The 21,967-nt window shown below is 36.5% G+C and overlaps 1 protein-coding gene across 8 annotated transcripts in view; it reads left to right on the top strand.

Moving 5' to 3' along the window:
• Dnm3 (dynamin 3) overlaps nt 1-21,967 on the top strand; it is a 485,204-nt gene that overhangs the window by 240,281 nt on the left and 222,956 nt on the right. For all 8 annotated transcript variants that reach the window (XR_016536837.1, XM_090340431.1, XM_090340434.1 and 5 more), the window contains one exon: nt 3,141-3,254. Coding sequence is in view for 7 of the 8 variants with exons in the window: in XM_090340431.1 (XP_090196557.1) it covers nt 3,141-3,254 (114 nt within the window). In the remaining variant the exon portion in view is untranslated. The remainder of the gene's footprint in view (nt 1-3,140; nt 3,255-21,967) is intronic.

The raw sequence follows: 21,967 nt of genomic DNA, 5'->3' as shown, positions 1-21,967 counted from the left end.
TGGTTCCTCTTAAAGGTAGCACCCTGTTCTGCCTGTAGGTGAAATGATAATTTGCTGCTGGAACTTCTGAAGCACCTTGGAAAAGCTTTCTAAAATCTTAAGATAACTAACAAGCTGGAATAATTAGTAGAATTTCTATTGAGAATATGATTATGCATGTTACTATAAATCCTGGTTATAGCCTTGATGTGAAATAATTTAGCTATCTCTTCCTATTATTTAAAAAAAACTAGGTGTGATCATTTGCTCTAAGGAAAATGAAGTTCATGCAGTGGTTTTCACCTTTCAATATAAATAAGAATTCCCTTGGGAATGTGTTAAAAAGGCAGACCCCCTGGGTTTTTTCATAAATGGAATGTGATTTATTGAGAGTGGTTCTTGGCACAGGAATATGTGTGCTTAGAAAGCAACCCAATGAATATAGTATAGTTAATGGAAACCATACTTTGGTATTTAGTGTTTTCATTTTCTTATATTGAGTGAGAAGAGAGAATTTTGATGAGTGGAGATAGATTCCATAATCTGGAACCTAAGAAGAATAACTACTGGGCATCTATACCAGCAACAGAGCTCCAAAAAGTGATTGCGTCCTTGGGAGATGCTGAATCAGGGATTTCAGGGACTGAAGATCTGCTCCATCTAGAAGTATACAGAGACCCCTGGTAGAGGAGCATGAGAACCTTGGCTCACTTTATACTTGTCCCAAGGGTTGTGCTTTCCTTCTCCAACTAGGTCTTGATCCTTTAACTAGAATATTAAATAGTAATATAAAACCTAAACTCTGATTATTAGTGTTTGTTTCAATTTTTCATTGTAATGTATAGAGGGGTTACAGTTATATTTGCCAGGTAGTAGGTGCATTACTTCTCACACATTGATACCCCTTCTCATGTTTTTGTCCCCTTTCCCTTCCCTTACACCCTCCCAATCATCTTGTTTTCCCCCCTTCCCTTTCTTATTTCAAATAAACAAATAAATGTATATATAATATGCCAGGTAACAAAGTCAGATACTGTAACAATATGAGATTAACCAAAGGACAACAAAAGAGAAGAGAAATAACATAGTACATTAAGAACAACAATCACATGATATAAAGCTCTTGTTTCCATATCCTGGAGATCTTTTCATTTAGCCTCATCATATATGGCCTTATATATCTAGATTTTGTGCTATTGTAATCCTCTGCTAGGAGAGTCTTAGGTGTGTACTAATTATTACAAATGAGGGAAACCATTGAGCCTATGTTCCTTTGGATTTGGCTTGCTTCACTTAATATGATTTTTTCCAAGTCTTTCAATATTGTTCTGATGGCATATAGCGAAGGACATAGCTAGCAAGTTAAATAGAAAGCACACAGATTGGGAGAAGATCTTCACTAACCATACAACAGACAAAGGCCTCATATCTAAAATATATCAACAGCTCAAATAATTGAATCACTCCAAAACTAATCTCCAAACAAACAACCATCCCATTAAAAGATGGGCCAAAGACTTAAAGAGAGTCTTCTCTGAAGAAAATAAGAATGGCCTATAGACACATGAAGAAATGCTTGACATCTCTGGCCATAAAAGAAATGCAAATCAAAACAACTCTAAGATTCCACCCCACTCCAAATTAGAATGGCCAAGAAATCCAACAACAACAGGTGCTGGCGGGGATGTGGCCAGGAGGGATCACTACTACACTGTTGGTGAGAGTGTAAACTCATTCAACCACTGTGGAAAGCAGTATAGCAGTTCCTTAAAAGACTAAACATAGAACTCTCCTATGACCCAGCAATTCAACATCTTGGCATTTACCCAATTGTCCAGAAACAAGAACATACTCAATCCACTAACACAACGATGTTCATTGCAGCACTATTTACCATAGCAGAGATATGAAACCAACCCAGATGCCCTTCAGTAGATGAGTGGATCATGAAGATCTGATATTTATACACAATGGAATTCTGTGCTGCCATCAGAAAGAATGATTATTAGTGTTTTTAATCATTATTTAGGGACTGACTCCAAGTCATTCAATAAGTGATTTTTTTGTTATTTTATGATGATTCTGGTGGAGGGCACATTTTTACCTTTGGAATACCAACAGCCAACTTTAGATACAATTGTATTTCTGGCTCGATGACAGCAAACTTATCTGGCATTGAGGATATGGTAAAATACTATGCCATGTGGAAAAGTTTAACTTCACAACTACTATGAGAGAAAAAGCTCTGTTAAATGATACTTGTAAATAATTTCCACCAAACTTGAAACCTGAGTATATTGTCAGTCATGTTCTTTGAACTCAGGGCCTGGGCACTGACTCTGAGGCTAGCAGTATACCACTGTGAGCCACAGGGCTGCTTCTGGTTTTCTTGGTGGTTAATTGGAGATAAGAGTCTCACAGAGACTTTTCAACCTGAGCTGGCTTTGAACCCTGATCCTCATATCTCAGCCTCTTGTGTAGCTTGGCTGTGAATGTTTTAATATTTGAATCCTATGTAAAGATTTTTGTGAAGATGCTGCATGTTTTGTGTGTGACATACAACAACCAGTAGGAGATAAATCAAGGCCCTTAAAAAGCCTCAAGCTTTTCATTTTAGTTTATTATTTCAGCTTCTCTCCTCAGTCTTTTTGTGGCTGTTAACAAGGATCTAATTGGTTGGTTTGTGTTTCTGCTTTTCTCCCTTTTCTGGCCAGTCTCTGCTGTAGATCGTAATGAGCTGCAAACCAGGCAGACAAATGGACGAGTAGGCTGGAAGGGAGTGAAGAAGCAGCGGGCATGGAATGTCTATTGTTCATCCAATCAACTAAATGTGTTTTAATTGTAGCAGCAGTGCCATAAATAGGCCTGGCACAAGTTTGTTAGACTGCCTCATTTCATTCCTGTCTGTTTCAGTCACTCTGCTCCCGCCATCCATAGGAGTCCGAGATTTTTATTTTATTCACCAGTGGAAAGGACTTCTTTCTGGCCATCTTCAGTTTTAGAAGAAATAGTATCTTGAATAGATCAGTAGAAGTTGAGCTTTTTGGGAACAAGGCCATTCTTGCTGCAGTTCATATCTTGTTTTGACTTCAGTAGTCCAAGGACATGCAGTCTCCATTGGCTTACATTAAACTCTTCTGCTGGTGTGTGTTCTCTTGCAGGTCATTCGTAAGGGCTGGCTGACTATCAGCAACATTGGCATCATGAAAGGAGGCTCCAAGGGATACTGGTTCGTCCTCACTGCAGAAAGCTTGTCCTGGTATAAAGACGATGAGGTAAGATCCAGCGGGACCGAGCTGTCTTTGTGATATGTTTCTAAAGTTGCACGAACTGATCTTATGCTGATGTACAATTTTCAAAAAAGCAGTTGTCCTCTGCCTCTCAGTGAGATGTAGTTTTGAATGTTTATTTAACAAAACACTTTTATTTCTTCATCGCTACCTAATTTGACAATATGCCCTCACGTTTCTTTCCCTGCTTATTTCTCTGGTGTCATCATATTTTGCTTCCCTGATGAAATGGAGTTAGAGATCAGTCATTGCAAACTTGGCTGCTTTCTGATAATATGCAGATACAGTGAGTGCAAGATTGACTAAATTGTGTGTTGAAGAGGCCTCAGGTAATGAGACATCTTGAGAGTAAAATTAATAACACCAGTGCAGAGCCGAAATTGTTGCTATGATATCTCTCTCAAATGAAAGGCTTTGAGAATGTGCACATCATTCAAGTGAGGATCAGACCATTGTTTATGCAAGATTTCTTTCTTCTTTTTGGGAATTGGATATATCTGCAAAAGCATCCAATTATCATCATTATGATGTTGTACTTTATACTAGGTATTCATAATTTTGAACCTGTAACTTAACAATCCATTTAAAATCTGCTAGATATAAAAATACATCAAAAATTTGTCTTACAGAGCCATTTAGGTGCTATAAATTATATCAAGCTAGATTTTAGTTGGCATAGATAGAGACTGAGTATGTTCTAAAACTTTTAACAGCTCCAGTCTGACTTGTTTATTATTCAGCATAAAATGGTGTTTATAATTCAGCATGCAAAGATTATATGAAAATGCTCTATGGTGGCAAAACTATGGAGGGGTGTAATTATCACAATTTCATTTGGCTATCAAGGGCATTTCTATCTTGGTGTAATATGTTTTTTAAAGCTTTGCAAATTGCACTTTTCAGTTCTTGCAAGGGATCATTCATGTCTTCTAGTGTTTTCCATTTTCCACATGCTTTTGTAGGTAGACAATATGTTGAAAAGAAAACACTGGATGCTTTTTTAAAAAAATTGCTACTAACTTTATCTTCAGTAAAAGAATTCAAATCCTCTGGAAATGTCAAAACATATTATCTATTTACAAGATTATTTTCACGTTCTTTATTGTTACTGACCTTAATCAAAACTGAGGTTGGTCCTTGTGAGAGTCTGAGGATTACCATTGAATTCTTTCCTATACTGACCCTGTCATTCTTTGGGAAGCTCTAGTTTTGAAGATCTCAGCTTAAGCTTGGAGGCATTTCCTTTCCTATAAAAGTCAACAAACAGATTATCCTCTTTGCTGTTCAGTTGTCCTGAGGAATCATAATGGCAATGGTTAGTGTTTTGTGTATATTAAATGATATCATTAAATCATATTACTACCTTAAGAGAGGTGTTGTGTTATTAGTATTGCTATTTTGTAATACCAAAGCAAGCACTACCACTATCACCACCAGCAACCTTCAAAAAAACTCCCCAATCTCTTGAAATGCCATTTCTACAGGAACTCTCTTTCTCTTACTGAAGAACATTTGATACTGGTGATGATAACTAACTTCCCAAGGTCATATAGCAGAGTGGAAATATGCATCCAGGCTGTTGGGCACTAGAACTTGTGTTCTCAAGCACAAATATGGGCAAGAATCCTAGAGGTTCCTGTGTTTGGTCAAGTCTGCTTCACAGAACTTTCATGAAGATAATTTCCAGATATCCAAGCATTACTTGGTCCTGATGTTTTGACCAGGGGCTCTGAGGACTCTGGGGTAGCTATAGGTGCATGGAATTTTTGAACTCCTCTGCCTGGCTATGTGGATTATGAAATGAACCTATTAGAAGGTTCCCTATGTTCTCTGTAGGAAAAGAACATCCTTGGAACATAAATTCATGTCACTAGACATCTCTTCCTCTTCTCTAATGATACAAGATAATGTTTTGCTGAATTACTGAAGCTCTGTAGGTAATACCTGACTCCAAAAGGAATAGAAAGTAAATTTATCTAATATTACCCAAGTGCCAACATACCTTTTATTAAAGGTGTGTGTGTGTGTGTGTGTGTGTGTGTGTGTGTGTGTGTGTGTGTGTGTGTGGTTGGTGGTTGGAGCAAGGGGAAGTGAGAATGACTTGAACGATTTAGGTGAATAAACCAAAGGAAAGAGTAGTTCTCTTCATTTATATCATGTCATGTCAAAAAAAAGATGGATGGGGATGTGGCTATATATGGATCTAATAAATAAACAGACCATTCAAACAATATAAGATATTAAGTGCTTTGAAAGATAATACAACAGGGAGTAAAAAAGTAGTCAAAAGAGTCTTAAAACTAGGTAATCAGAAGACAGGAAGATTCAAGCAAATACTGGAATGATGTGCTGTAGAGAAAAATTTGTTGAGGAATATGTTGTAGAGAAAACAGTATGTGTAAACCCCCTGATATAGGGAATGAGAGGAAGCTTGCAACCTCATTCAGGAACTATAGAGAAAGAGGCAGGAAATGAAGTCAAATTTACCAGGGGGTGGGGACCCTATTGTTGCCACCCAAGTGTTTAGATTTTATTCCATGGACAATTGGAAACCGCTACAACAATCCAACAGAGTATGGCATGAGTAGACCCATGGTTTAGAAAGATGGCTCAGTATTGGAATGAGCATGATATAATGAGTTGGAGGACCTGTGTGCAGAAAACGTTTAGGCAACAGCAGCAGAAGGGAAAGCAGCCTGGAAATAGAAACAGTGCTCCAGGCAGAAGCAGCAGTGTTTTAAGTGATGCTGAAATGCATGAAGGTCTTGCAATCACAGCTCAAGTCAATGCAGATGCAAGATGATTCTGTGGACAACCTTAAAAACTTGAAAAGTTTGACTTCTTTGGTGAAAATTAGTTGCCATTCCCGCTGAATTGTTGGAGAAAGCTTGGGTGGTGTGTGAGGGAAAATGCCGTTGGACGCGTGCTAATTCCAGCGTTAGAAGAGTTAGGCTGATGATGGCGGCTGCTGATGTTGCTGAAGTGGACTTAACTGATACTTCTTGTGTGATCATCTTGAGTAGTTCTAATTTTGTATTGGTGGTAGGTCTAAAGAAATAGGACAGGGCCAGGAGTGTGGCCTAGAGGTAAGGCCTAACATGCATGAAGACCCGAGTTCGATTCCTCTGTACCACATACACAGAAAAAGCCAGGAGTGGCCCTATGGCTCAAGTGGTAGAGAGCTAGCCTTGAGAAAGCTCAAGGGCATTGCCTGGACCCTGAGTTCAAGCCCCGGGACTGGCAAAAATAGAAAGAATGAAAGAAATAGGACAATGTAAAAAATATCTTTCTGAAAAATAGTAGACAATTATTTTTTCAGCACTGGGAATCAAACCTGGGCACTCTACCAATGAGCCAAAGCCCAGCCATATCAGTAGTTCTTCAGTTGTGAGAAGAAGAATGTACCTTGTAGAAGCCTGGTAACATAAACACCTGTACCTGTATTTTGCCTTTTCATTCTCATTAGATCTGTAAATATGCCTTATCGTATTGATGACTGTCAATCTTATGCTGAATTGGAGACTCAGTGTGACCAATAGGAAAAGAGACAGCTCTCCTCAAGATAAAGACAGAGTGAAAGGTGCAAATTGCCAAAGCAGAAGTACAGAATTTAGAGACCAGCAAGGGGCTTGCATTCTGTAAGTGAGAAGATAACATATTTTGTGGGAATACCACCCTTGTACAGACAGTGACAATATAGAAGACATTTATAGCTCCAATGCGTACATTTTTAGGCCTATAGACAGTAAGTAAAGAGGTTGCTGATTTGGGGGCCAATACCTAACTTGGACATACAGACTTGTGATCTAAGATGATGACACTTAGCGTTCTTGATTTCAGTCAAAGTAATAACACGGTTTATTTGAAGTACTCGCCTTTACTGAGGATTTGAAGAAGGAATAGATTAACTCAGATAGCCACAGTTAGGGTATTATTCGGCATTCTGCATAGCAGTTTTTAGTCAGCATATACCCACTTGGGTCTTACTCTGGCAGCTTTGGCCAATTTTAGCCCAGCTAAGAACGTTATATCAGCTTCTGTCTTTTCACTGTGTTCAGTGCTATGAAACTGGAACATCTCATAGTCAGAGTTCCTCTTATTCTAATTTTACATGTATGTGTAAGCTTATATACACAAACTTATACATATATGTATTTGTAAACATGTATGTACATGTGTTTGTTCATACATTTATGTATATGAACATATAATCTAATTTTATATACTAAAACTATGCTCATCTGTTAACATCTAGTCTAGAGTTCATGACAGGTTCACCTATACTGGTGAATATGTTCAACTAAACCAAACAACAAATAGTTTTCATGTAATAAGCTCTCAAATTAGTAACTGTGGTGTAAATAACCTTTTCCTTTATCTGCATTACCTACTTAAATCCATCAGGCCAACTTTCTATCTCTTATTCTATATGATGAGCATCATCATAATGGTTAATATTTATTGAATATTCATAGTTCTCTTAACAGCAACCTCAGAATATGTAGTTTATAGTCTCCATTTTTGAGATTCATAGAAAAGAAAGGAGCCAGAAGCAGTGGCTCATGCCAGTAATCCTAGATACTCAGGAGGCTGAGATCTGAGGATGGTGGTTCAAATTCAGCCCTGGCACTAAAAAGTCCATGAGACTCTTATTTCCAATTAATCACCAGAAAAGCTCAAGGGATAGGATGGTAGCCTTGGGCTGAAGAGCTCAGGGACAGCACCCAGAGTTCAAGTCCCATGACCCACAAAAACAAAAACAAAAAGAAAGAAAAGAAAGGACTTGGCCAGTTGAGAAGTGTCAGTGCTGTGTTCTTTACCACCAAAACATTTTCTAATGAGTGTTTTCTGAGCTCCTGCTATATAGCAAGCACTGTTTTTGTCACTAAAGATATAATGGTTAGCAGACAATCCATGATACTTGTCCAGTCCCAGCCTGTGTGGGTGGGGTGGATTATGAGAGGATAGCAGGACTTCAGGCTGAGTGACTGGAGAAGATTTATGTTAATATACTTGTCAGGATCCAGCCTGATGAATTTAGGAACTGAATGAATTCCAGAGCGACTAGAAGAGAGAGAAAGGGGCTCTAAAGGTAGAGGATTTGAGAGTGTTAAGAATGATAAAGACTTCTTAAAGTTTTTAGACTGGGGAGTCATGTGATCAAACTGAGGTTTTTATAGAAGCAGGAGCTATGAGATAGTTTACATTCTTCCCCCAGTGAATAAGGCACTGAGATGAGGCACTAGTTAAATATTGACGAGTATGATTGAGCCAGTAAGTGAATGCATATCAGAAGACCATGTAACAATTCACCATGTCATGACATATTAAGTACTCAAATTACAGGGTAAAATCATCATCAGAGGTAGATTGCTTTACAGTTGCTAACTTTAATTATTGAAGATGAATGACTTCTTTTTCTGCTCTGACCAATTATAGTTTTCTGGATTGAAGATTATTTAAGCAAAAAAATTAAAAATTTCAGTTGTTATTTTCACACATAAGTATGTCCCATACAATTATTGGGAATTTAGGAAAAAGCAGGTTATTGAGCATAAAATAGAAGCTGTAATTTCAAAGGGATCTTCAGTCCTGAAATTTTTACATTAAGATACTAAGATAAAAATTTTAAAAGATAATGACTTTTCTTTAAAATATTTTTGAATTACAAATTTTACAAGACTAGGATTCTCTGATGTAAGGAAAAAGAGTAAAAATGTATAAATGTATAAATTCTAATAGTTAAAATATCTGAAGCAAAGGTTCATCTAGGTTATACATATTAAGAATAGTTTGTCAGCATTCTATTTATGTAATGCAGTATTGGGATTAAAATCATAATCATAATGGCATATTCCTAGGAAGCTAGAGTAATGTAACAGAAATCGTTCCAAAGGAAATATACTAACCTTACACTGTTGAAGAACATCCAACATCGAATCGAAATAAGAACATTCTTTGCACTCCCCCAAAATTACAGGCCTCATTTTTGTGGGTCAAAATGTTTGGATAGCTTGATAAAGAGATTATATAATTCCCTTATAGGGATATTTATTTAGTACTGTTTTGATTATGTAACTGTTACTGATGACAAATGTGTCTTTGGTAATAGGAAACAAAATGACAGCTCTCTCCCTTGACAGTTATAAGACCTCAACTTCCCAGAAATCTCTAGTAAGAGCCCTTTTCATTTTTATGTATGCTTTCAATATTCAGCATGTTTTTGACAGACCTAGAGCAGGCCAGCCTAGACCCTAAGAACACTGTTCACATTGCTTGAAATATTTGACAGCCAAAAGTTAGCTTCTTTTGCAAAGGAAGGTGAAAACTGAATATAAATCCATTTATGTAATAGAATTCTTTGTTTATAGTTACGTATATATTTGTACATATAGAAAGTATCTTATATTATGTTTTTCAGTATAGAAATATTCCTTATGATCATCTTCACATTCTGGCCTTATCCAAAAATTTACAGTCTTGAAAAAAGTGATCTTTAATAAACTATGATGGATAATGCTTTTTCAAATTTATTTAAAAAGTACTTTTAGGTCCAGACCCTTTCTCCTGTATGCACTATTTGTCCTATTTAAGTTTCTACTATCTATTCAAATTTCTCTTTCTAGGGTCCTTTTCCAAGAATTGAAATTTAAATGTGATTCATTCGATGTATTTATAATGTAAAATATTTCACGTTTTGACATGTCAAACATTCTTGCAAGAGTTTTTGAGAGCTGAGTAAAAATTATGTTTTCTAAATGCTAACCTCATGTTTTCCATCTTAAAAAAAAAAGCACTTGAAATGTTATCTGGGAGGGCTTCACTTTGAGGTAACTCTACTGACCCCTGAGCTTTCTCTATTATTTGGGTATACTACATCAGGCTCCTTAATGCTGTGTTGCAAGAACTCTCAAACTCTCTTCCAGACCCCCTTGCAGATGTAATAGAATGGTTCCATACGTGAACTCTTGAGGGTAGTGTTAGCAGCTGGTCTTATAAGGCATTTAAAATGGGTGGGACTATGTAAATATTCTGAGACATTTTTTTGTGGACTTCCTGCTTGTATTTTACACTTTGTAAAGTATTGTTTGCTACTTTGCTAGTCATGGAACTTTAAGGTTAAAAAAAAAAAGCCCTGTGCACACAATGACTCTTAAAGAAGCAGAAGTAGATTTTAGTCCACGTATTTCTGCAAGTCCAGATTATTGTGAGATATTTATCTTTTCATGCCATAAATTTGCCCATCAGTCAGAGTTTTTGTTGTTGGTGTTCTTTGTTTTTATCTTCAAGAAAAAAAGTGGTTTGGTTTATATATTTAACCATATCAGGAACTTGGAACCTTATTGGAACCTTATCTTTAAAATCATTTTTAAAGTGAATTATCTGAAGGGAAAATAGTTTTCTTTTACTTCAAGACATGTACTTTTTAAGACATATGTGAAAATAGTGAATTAGTGAAAAATAGTGGATTACGAAAATGCATTGCATTTGTAAAACTTGATTAAAGCCTAAGAAAGATAAAAACTAATTTTAAAAAATAACAAAGATTGTGAGCCACAATAGATAAAGTTCTAAATTTATCCATCTTCCCAATTTTTACCTTTATATATTTAAATATCCGTATACAAAAGTGTCTCTGTTTTACTCCAGTTAACAGTGAATAAACTGAAGTTCTGATATTTTCTCAAGAAAATATGCAATGTTCATCGGATTATATTTTTGAAAACACTGAAATCTTTGCACATCTCAAGAGCATGCATGCTTATATGAATGGAAGCAAGTATTCTGAATAAACATATTGACTCCATAAATTCTATACTGGAGAACTATGGTGTAAAACTCTTCTTAACTGAAAATTGACATAGATACAGTTCTATTTATGTCATGACACTTACAAATACTGAAGTTTCAATTTCCCCATTCTACTTATGAAAAGAAGAGAAACTATTGTTTTAATTTGACAGTTGTTTGAGAGAATATTTTAACTGCATTTTACCTAGACCAGACCCTTAGATTTCCTTAACTCAAAATATTTGACCATCCACACTATTATTTTCTCCTCATTATTTTTATGATGCTTTTCCATTGATGAAGAAGTCACAATGGAGAAAATTGATCCTACTTTAAAGGTTAAAACTGTTAGAACAATTTATTCCTAGTCTAACATCAGCCTGAGGTTTTGTTTTATATTACTGACATTTAATATTGATTCTGGAATGTGGCAAAGATGTATATAATAAACATCAAGGGTAGTGATTTTCTGACAACAGTCATTAGGAAAACAGAAGTATAGAAAGCACAGGAACATTTTGAGAAATGGGTTTTATTATATTTCATAGGCACCACTCACTTTACTTTGGATGGGTTTTAATAATTTGAATCAAAATAAAATAATGATACATATGAATGAAGTATTAATAAGCAAACAGTTGACAACACCAGGCCCCAAGCCCTTCATTTTGTTTGTAGCTCTTGGTGTAGATGCTATGGTGTGAGGGCTGCTTTCTCTCATTGGCTGGTTGTCACTCAGGCTGGGTTGTCATGTGACTGCCTGTCTGTGCCTGCTGTACAGGTGAGCGGATGTTCTGCACAGCAAGTGTAGACAGGCAGACACATGACAACTCTGTCCAGCCAAGCACTTGGGTCCTTCAGGCTTCCTTTGCTCATGGACAGACACAATCAGCCTGTTTTCCAGATTTGGTGATTTGGGAGGGGAAGAAGGGAGGGAGAAAAACACACAATAGATTTCAACCTTAACACATTATAGAACTAAAAACAAGTTAGACTTTGACTTTATTCAAAAAGTACACTTATACATTTGTTGCAAATGTGCTAACAAGAAAAAAATCAACAAAACAGAATACTCACATTAAGATGTTAAGGGGAAAAAGTTTAAGCACAAGATTTATTTTGAAGTCCAGTTCCTATTCTTACCTGCTCACATACAGAGTTCAGACTAATGAAACCAGATAACTTTCCTCTTCACCAAAATTGTGCATATTTTAATACTGAAGTTCAAGAGACCAGCTATGTTTATATATGGTTCTTGTAGCAGATAAGTACTGTAACCTTTTCCATGGAGGAAGGGAATGTCAATTGCATGTTAACAGCAGCCATTTTCAAAATATTGAGTTGAATGTATTTGGTACCTGCATCAATGGACTTTGGTATTTGATGCTTGGATCATGGGATTTTTTGCAAGGGAATTGACTTATAGTTGTTTTTATTTTTTTTTAGTCAATACAGTGTTGAACAACAGGAACTTATTTAAATTTCTCATTTTTAAATAAAAAGTTTCTAATGGCTATGAGAATCAAAAGGCATTTTTGAGCTATGTCTCTCTTAATTGAGAGGGCCGTGTCATGAATCTCAGGTAGAAAGGAAGGAACTCTCCTTTTTCCATGCAGGGAATAAAAGTTCATTTCATATTTCAAAATTCAAAGCCTTATAATAATACATATACAGATATAAAATACAACTCTGGTAAGTTAAGAATAATTCTGGCTCTTCTCATATCAATGAGCAATTCACACCATAGAGGTATTAAACAGTTTCCATCCCCATTTAAAATCCAAACTATCAAGAATTAAAATTCTAATAAGTGGGAATTCGTTAAAAAAAAACTATCAAAATACACAATATTATCCACACAGAATTATTCTAGAAAATATTTGAGTATTTTCAAAGAACTTTAAATAAAAGTGTTTTATTATTTACCATTATATTTTGTGAAATTTGAGGAAAAATAGCAAATTAAAACTTCATGACAAGAATAAAAAGGGTTTAGAGACTGAGAATACAGCATTGCTCTACACATCTGAAGTCTTATGCAGTTACTGGATAAAAAATTTAAAGAATTGAGCCATGCAATTTTCTGGATTTATTTAATTTCAAGAAAATAATCTGTTTCTGGACATCACTTCAGAGTAGAAGACCATTTTTCCCCCCGGAGAGAACCAAAACCTTCAATAAACTTGGTTATTAATTAAATAATTACATAGGATAGAGGGTGTAAAATACAATACCTTAGAATATCTTATTGTTGGTACTGCACTCAGTTTGACAGAAAATATTATAGAATGACTCACATGGATACACTGATAGAAATCTAAAACTATGATTTTGTATAGTTTTCCCTCTGCCCCATAAATAATTTAATCCAGTTTACTTTGTTCAATTAAAGGCATGATGCATACAACCTGAAAAAATAAAAAGAAACACTTGTGAGTTCATATATTATCCTTTAGTATAAAACAGTTTAATTAAACCAAGGTATCTAAAACCTTCTGAGCCTGAACAATTCTAAGTTGGTTGGTTTTTTTTTTTTGTGAGGAAAAAAGTTTTGCTGAAAAATGGGAGGGGGAGCTTGTTCAACTCTTAAAATTCTGAACAATTTATATTTCTTACATTAAAAATATAGTTACATGTGGCAATATGTGGCAATTTAACATTCTTAGTTAGGTGAATCTGCCACTATTCTTGTTAAGAAAACCTTTATTTTTTCTTAGTCTCTTGTTATTTCTTATTTCTATAAGGTGAATACTATTTTGTTATCATTTAAGCCTGAGCCAAAGTATATATTAAAGTGCTATTGCATTTCTATACATACTATGTAATTTCAATATTTATATTATCTTTTGTTCCTTCAAAATGAAATGCAACAAAGAATTATCCTCTAACTCTCTTGTTAATTGAACTAAATCAACTCCAAAAACTGAGTAGGACAATAAGTCAGAAAATTCAAAATCAAAATTTAATAGTTTCCCTGTTTTAAAAATTGTTAATAAGAGGCCTTTGAAAGGGAATATATATATAGAACTATCAGGACAAGAAAGCAAAATGGGATTTAAAGAAAGTTTCAGTCTTTGGAATTTCCTGTCTCAGGTTTGAGCCTGACCTAGGTATTTTAAGCTGGGGTTTCTAGGTTATAGATAGCCCCATGGTTATTATTGGGGCATTCTTGGGTTGGTTGAGCAATTCCCCTTAGATAAGTGTAAAATGGATTGATTTTAAATAGCAAATCCCTTCTAGATAACAGAATTTTGGCTTCTACGGGGATAGACATTTGTGGACGGGGAACTTTTTAAACGTTACCAAGTACTTGCTTTTTATTTCCTACAACAACTTCAGGCTTCCACAAAAGAAAAAATAAGGAGAGAGAGAGAGAGAGAGAGAGATTGTTTTTTTCTCCCCACCCCCCCATTAGGATTTTTTTTTCCCTAAACACTTTCCCACAAAGGGAAATACTTGGGTGGTCTGTAGACTAGAGGTGAGTGGGGAGGCAGTAGATAGTATATTTTGGTCTTTGAAAAATATAAACATATTATCTGGGCTAAAAGCTCAGGAAGGATATTTGTAATACTATTGACTAATTGTAGGAAAGCTATCAGTGTGAAACTTTGTCCCCATGCTAAACAAACTTTCTTGATTTTGAAATCTATGGCTAAAAAATAGATTTGATAATTTAAGTGGACTATATTGTATTTATCTTCTTCCAGTTACGGATGATGGCGTTGAAAGCGAAGGCTCCGAATTTCCTTTCTCTTAGATAGCTGAAAACACTCTTTTAACCCAGTGCCTAGTCTAATTTATTCACAGAAAAATAACTATGAAATCTCCATGAAATATAATTTGGATAGATCCAGCAAATAGCTTTCTCTTTAGGACCCCATACAGTGTTTTAATTTTAATATTTACACTTACCATTACATTCAGAGGCAATTTTAGTTGAAGATATTCACTGTTGGTTACTTTTTCTTGAATTGCTTCTATAATCCCTAAACATTTATATATTGCCTTATTAAGTAATACCAAAATAATATTAAGCATTATTCAAATTACTCCAGATGTAGACATTGTAGTTTTACAATTATATATGTATCCATGTGTGGATCCATGTATGTACCCATCCATGTAGCACATCGACAGCCATTGTGCTTTCAACCAGCAGAGGTTCATAAACCCTTTACCTCTGATTTTTAAGTGAGCTGTAACTTAAAGTTAAGAATACTTTGTCTCTACATGTTTAAAGTTTGCCTCACCAATAGGCTCTTAAATCTCCAAGGAACATATGATAGCAAATTCTTGGGTTACACCTTTATGGGGTATATTTTTTTTGTATTTTTACTCCTGAACTCACGCCAAGGTCACCTTTATGTACTGTTCTTCTCCAGACTAAAACTCATCCCCTGCGGAGAAAATAGGTGCAAGACAGTGGGAGTGAGTTCCTTTGAATTAAAAAGAACATTTAATATGAAGAAAATAAATAAACATCAAATGAAAGTTATTAATTTCCATTATTTCAAGAACAACAAAAATTATCCACCAATTTTGAGACGTCTTAGGCATTGCCAAAGTGCTTTGTAGCTATCCATCTTCTTTAGAAAGAGAATCAGTGAGGAAAAATGTTCCTTGAAAAAATAAACTGCTATAAACTAGGAATTTTTTAAAGTTTTTCTTTGGAAAAATTATAAATTTATTTTAAAAATCTTTATTGTTCTGTTAAAGTCAATTAGTATGAAACTGAAAATGGTTTATTTAGTATAATCTGGAGATGAAAACAGCTTAATTTCTCCTTGCTATTTATTATTTTAATTGACTGATTTTTAGTAAAATAAAAACAGCAAGGAGAAATTAATGGAAATTCAGGACAGCCCTTTGTAATAAAATGTTTTACAATGAGAACTTGGACTGCTCTAGTCAGTTGAAAAATGTACAACTTAGCAAAGAACTTGTAAAGTATTTAAATATGACAAAGGCGATAGGACTCCTTTTTCACTAACGCCTATAAGCAAAATGGATGTTTTCACTATACAGAATTGTTTTGGGGTAGAAATTATTGGTAAGAGAGCTAGGAGTGAGGCAATAAGTAACTTCGTTTTCCCAGAACTTTAAGAGACCCTCCTCTGAAGCTCACTACAGATCACATTGAAAACCTAGACTGGTGTATTATTTTCTCTATCAGGCTTTCATTCAGCTTGCAGGCTTTCTTCCCTCCTCCTTCCTCTCCCTCTCCCACCCTTTTTCACCTCCAGGAAACCTGGAAACTGACCAAAGAAAACTTTTGCATTAGCTTACAAATTCCTTTTTTATCAGTGGGTTTTTAGACAAAGTATCTTATCATCTTAAATGCTACAGAAGTAAAAAAAAAAAAATCTTGTAGAATAGGAAAGAGGACTCAGCTGACCAATTAACCATTCCTGGATTTTGAAAATTAAAATTAATACAGAGATATCTATCTATCACAATGTCTCAAGAGAGGTTTCTGTTCCCTGACTTACGCAGTTGCTGACTCAATTGTGGATTGGTGTTTTTCTCCAGGCAAAGTACCATTGTCATTGTCTGATGGGCAAAACTTGGTAAACTCTTCTTTGTTAGGTACTTCTATTCCTGGTATTTATATTGCATAAGTAAATATCCCGAAAAGCTCTATTCATAGGAAATTTTGAAAGTAGCAATTATTCTTTAGGACAAATGCAGCGGACATTAGAAATTATACACATAGTGCTCATTCATGCAAGTGTTTAATCTTCTGAATTATTAATTTCAACAGATCAAAACCTAGTCTCATTTAGTTATTCTCAAGTGTCCGGAATGGGTTCTTTTTTTAAACATATTTCATTTTGAAGTGGGGAGCCCATTTAGAGAGCACTTGAATGATCCGTGTTCAAGAATCAAAAACACAGAGTAAGTCGCAGCAGAGACCTCTGACAATGATATACATGGCTAACATCACCCATCAAGCTCCGCTTCTCTCGCATGTTCATGCAAACAATCCCGGGCTCCCTACCAGGTTCCCCGGCCAGGGACGAGGCAGACAGTCCCCAGGCCTTACCCGCCGCTCTTCCCTGGAGCCGTCCTTTCTCAGCGGTGACCTCGAGGGCTTCTTGGTCCCTAGTGGGCAGAACCTGTGAAGAAAAACACTGGAGATGAGATTCAACAGAGGAGCAAACGGACAAACGTCTTCACCTAGGACACAGCAAATCTTGTCCCCAGCTGTCCGTGGCAGTTGCTGTCCCATGCCCAGTCTAACCAATGTGCAGACTACTGTACAACGGCATTGTCCTGAACAGGTAGTCTGAACACTGGGGCGACGGAGCAGGATCTCCAGAAGCTTCCATCTCAGTCCTGAAACTCCTCTCCCGGTGCTGGGGAAGGGCCTGCCTTCCTCCTGCCTCCAGGTCGAACTGGCTTTCCCCCCTGAATTCCTGTGCTCCGACGGAGCCACACACTCGAGGCTGTGATTTCCCGTCTTGACGTGGCACATTTGCTGCAGACTAGGGATCTGGCAATGAATTTAGGACCAGGAAAAGGGGGAGGGCTGGACTGGAGAGTCCATATATGGGATGATGTCACCCTGGGGAGGTCGGGGTATGCGCTGTGCCGCTGGAGAGACCGCTGGAATCGCCTGCTCTCAGACATGGGTCTGTGCATAAAATGGTACCAGATGTTTTCGTGTAATGTTAAGCAGTCATTTCATCTTCAGGCCAGATTTTTTTCCTCAACTGGGCAGGAAGTGGGCCCCAGTATGGAAAAGCTGTAAAAAAAAAAAAAAAAAAAAAAAAAAAGGCAAGATGTACAGTTCTGCTGGGGCCAACCGAAAGTGAGTTAAGACAAGTACAAATTTGCTGTCCCATCCAGGCTAGAGAAGTCATTTGAAGATAGAGAGCAGATAAAACAGTGAACACAGAGGGGAACCTTGGAAGGCTGAGTGCATTTGCAAACCTTTTCTTTTTTTTTTTTTTTTCTTTCCAAAGCTTTCCCTGTGGTAGTTTATTTTCTGGTATTTCACTCGTCAGAAAGAACAGATAAGTTGTTCACCCCCCCTCCTCTCTTCCTCCCTCTCTTGCTCTCTTTCTCTTACTCCCTCTCTCTCTTTTTACCCTGCTCCTCCTCTGTTGGATCTTTCAGCGGCTTGCAGGCTGCTCTAGACTTGAGCAGTAATTATAGCAACTTCCTGAAAGTGAAGCCTCCATGAAAAGTCTGGAGAAATGTTCTTTGTCATGGCCTCTATGGCTAGTAATTAGTTCCACATGTGGCCTTCCTGGTTTCCCTTAGCTATTTTGGCTGGCTCTCTGAGTGCTGTGCTTATAGCTTTACCTAAAGCAACTTTTAAAGTGTTCATTTCTAGCACCCACAATGCAGGGGCCCACTCTGGTCTCCTAACAAATCACTTGTACTTGATCTAGGATGTTAGATGTGCAGCATTTGTTTTTCCGCTGGTAACTCCTACTTCTGATTTAATTCTTTAGTTTTATTTACCCGACATTATGCTGCTTAGTTTTATCTTTGGTTAAGTAAGTCTGTTAAAATTCCTCAGTACTGCTTGACCAAAGGTGATAAGATAGCAGTGCACAACGTCTATGCACAACGTCTATTCTCTTTCTCAGTTAAGTCTACTGTGGAATATCCTGAACACAGTTCTCTGACTTTCCTGCCGTAGGATTTGTGCCGGTACTAAGTAAGAATTGTCTCAAAAAATAGTTTCACCAATTGGCCTTCTTGAGATAACAACATAGGAAATTTCTAGGTAGCTTCAAAATTAACTAAACTTAAAAAAAAAAAAGCTTAGCATTCTTGAGACAACTATAGCCAAAGCAATTCATTTTGGCTAACCTTCTACGATCATTTTTCATCCACTGAAAAATGTATCTCTTTTTTATATGTTGGATTGCATTTTTCAAAATGTTTCACGTGCGATCTTCCGTAAAGTACTCACTTTTCATTTCTTAAATGAACATATCACTGAGAGTTCAAGAGTGATTACAGGCCTAGCTAGGTTACCTGGAGAGGAAGATTAAAGAAGACAGAAATGAATTATCTCGAAATGTGTGATGGAGCAGAGACTAGCCCAAATAACTAAGGGTGTACTTCATACAGAGATTTAAACCACCAATGGACCAGAGTGGAATGACTTCCTATCACTGTCCTTTTTGCTTCCTTACTGGTATTCTTAGTTCAGTTCCACAGTGCCCCAGCACAATGACTCAACTTCCTTTTCTCTAGCCACTGCTTTCATGTTACTGGAAATAATGTAAGTGTGACTAAATACAACTTAATAGTCTTATTACATGTGGAATCCAGCTCCATCCTTCTTAAAATATCTGGATGTTTACTTACATTAAATCTTCACTGAGGAGCCACGAGCCAATGAGAGAGACAGTGGTCCACTATGAATCCAGCATTCTAGGTATAAGTCTGTTTCTGTTATGAAATAGGGAAAGCCTTTCTTTGGCCCACTTCTGTTTATATTGATGGGATGATGGAATACATTTTGAAAAATTTTGTTAAGGCAAAGGAGATGTGGTCTTGACTAGACTATTCCATGATTTCATTTCACTTCACATATTTCTGCACTCTCAAGTAGTTCTGTCTATGCTTAAGCAGAGATTTGTATGTTTTAACTAAAGGACTTAAACTTGTACTTGTGTTTGAGGCTTCATCTTAGTATCTATATAGCCTGCCTCCTTGGGCTTTCAATTGGCAAAATTATGTTTTCTTTCCTCCAAGTAGTTCAGGAAGTGAGGGATTTATTTTATTCTGCCTAGTTATGTGATTGTCCCAATTCCAAGGACTAGGCATATGAACTGAAGAGGGGTGAGTCCTGCCTTCTCTTAGGCATGTTAGTAAGCAAGTTCAGTGCGATGAACCTATTGTGCCATTATAGAAATTCCTTGGCATTGCTTTGGAACCACATCTTAGAGTTACCCGACAAATTTGTGAAATATAGTGGGACCTTGGCAAAGTCAGACATAATGAAGACTTGACTTTGAGGAACTGAAGTTATTTAGTTGCTCAATTCAAAAGGTATGGATCAAAGTGACTGTGAATCACTGAATCATTTTGGATAACTAGGAAAGTTTGCTGTATTTAAAAATGTTATGGAAAACTGAGTGTGGTGGCTCATGCCTGTAATCCTAGCTACTCAGGAGGCTGAGATCTGAGGATCTGGGTTCAAAGCCACCCTGGCCACTAACGACCAAGAGACTCTTATCTCTAATTAATCAGTAGAAGAGTGGAAGTGGTGCTGTGGCCTAAGGGATAGGGTGGTAGCCTTGAACTGAAGAGCTCAGGGATAGCGCCCAGGCCCAGAGTTCAAGTCCCATGACCAACAGAAAAAAAAAAAAAAACTATGGAAAAGAGAGAGTATTTCTTTTGGTCTTCAACTCCCCAACTAGGCAAATGTTTGTGACTTTAAAAATTCTCATTTTGAAACCAGGACAAAGTATTGATTCCATGGACTTGCAAAATGAGCAGGATTATGAATGTTTATAAATCACTTTGTGATGTCCAAATATACATACTTCAGGTAATATTTATGAAGCCTTGATATGATTTTGTTACAAAAATGAATATACAACTTAGTACAAGATTAATTCTAAAAATAGGCACATAAACTTAATCATTGTCTATTTCAACTTCTTCACTCTTTCTCCTTGGTTAAAATAATGATGTGATTTCTCTTACTACTGTCTCATCAGCCTTTCATAACTTCTTTACAAATGACAAAATTGTTTCACATAAATGTATTATTTCCTTATAATAGCCTTCTAGCAAAATGTTATTTTCATCATTTTATTAATAAATGAGTCAAGATTCAAAGAGGGTAAGTAGATTATGATCACAGAAAACAATAGAGCAAAATATGAGTTCTACTACATAAAAAGGCATATCATCAGCTTACTGTTATTATTTTCTCAGTTTATAGTACTCAGATTTGCTGTTATTAAAATTATCTAATGCTCTACATAGTTGTGCTGAACTGTTACCTGTGCATTTGCTATTTGGATTCCTTCCTCTATAAGAATAAGAACTTGAAGATGGGGGCAGTATCTATTTTGGGGGCAGGAGGGGTCAGTTGTGGGGTTTGAACTCAGGGCCTGAGCGCTTCTGCTCAAGGGTAGTGCTCTACCACTTGAGTCACAGTGCCACTTCCAGTTTTCTGGTGGTTAATTGGAGATAAGAGTCATACACACTTTTCTGCTTGGTCTGCTTTTGAGCCACAGCCCTCAGATCTTAGCCACACGAGTAGCTAGGATTACAGGCCTGAGCCACCAGCGCCTGCTGGGGCAGTATCTTTCTATTTTGTAGCACATAGTATACAGTTTAGGAAACTACTGAGTCAGCAAAAGTTACACAACAAACATGTAGTTCTGATCAAGACTCCACTGTGCCAATAATTTGAAAACTAAAGCTACATGAAAAACAAAGTGATTTCAATACACACAGACACACACACACACACACAATGCAGCCATGTACTAGGTTATACTCTCCTTTTTAAATAAATATGAATATGGGGGCCAGTCATAGTTCTTTGCTTACTTTTGGCATTTTAATCTTCTGGAAGCATCTTGTGTGGCCATTAGCTAATTTTTGTGTTGAAAAGCAGGATCTAACCAAGTTGAGGTGTTTCCTTTCTTGCTATTTTCTGTTTTCTCCTTCCTCTGCTTGTAATTGAGATAAAAAATGTCTAATTGACCTCAGTTTATTGAAAATTAGGGAATATAGCCCCTCTTAGACTTGGTGTGATGTTGTATGAATTCATTCTTTTTCTTTTCTTTCTTTCCTTCTTTTTTTCTTTCTTTCTTTTTCTTTCATTCTTCCTTCCTTTCTTTTTTTCTTCCTTTTTTGTTAGAGGCAATACAGTTCTATACCCTCCAGCCTTTCCTATTTTGTCAGGGAACCAAATGACCAAG

Source organism: Megascapheus bottae, chromosome 10 (assembly GCF_031878675.1).
Source record: "Megascapheus bottae isolate mThoBot1 chromosome 10, mThoBot2.hap1, whole genome shotgun sequence".
Lineage (NCBI taxonomy): Eukaryota > Metazoa > Chordata > Mammalia > Rodentia > Geomyidae > Megascapheus > Megascapheus bottae.
The sequence above is the reverse complement of the archived record's forward strand: the minus strand, read 5'-3'. Positions and strand labels throughout refer to the sequence as shown.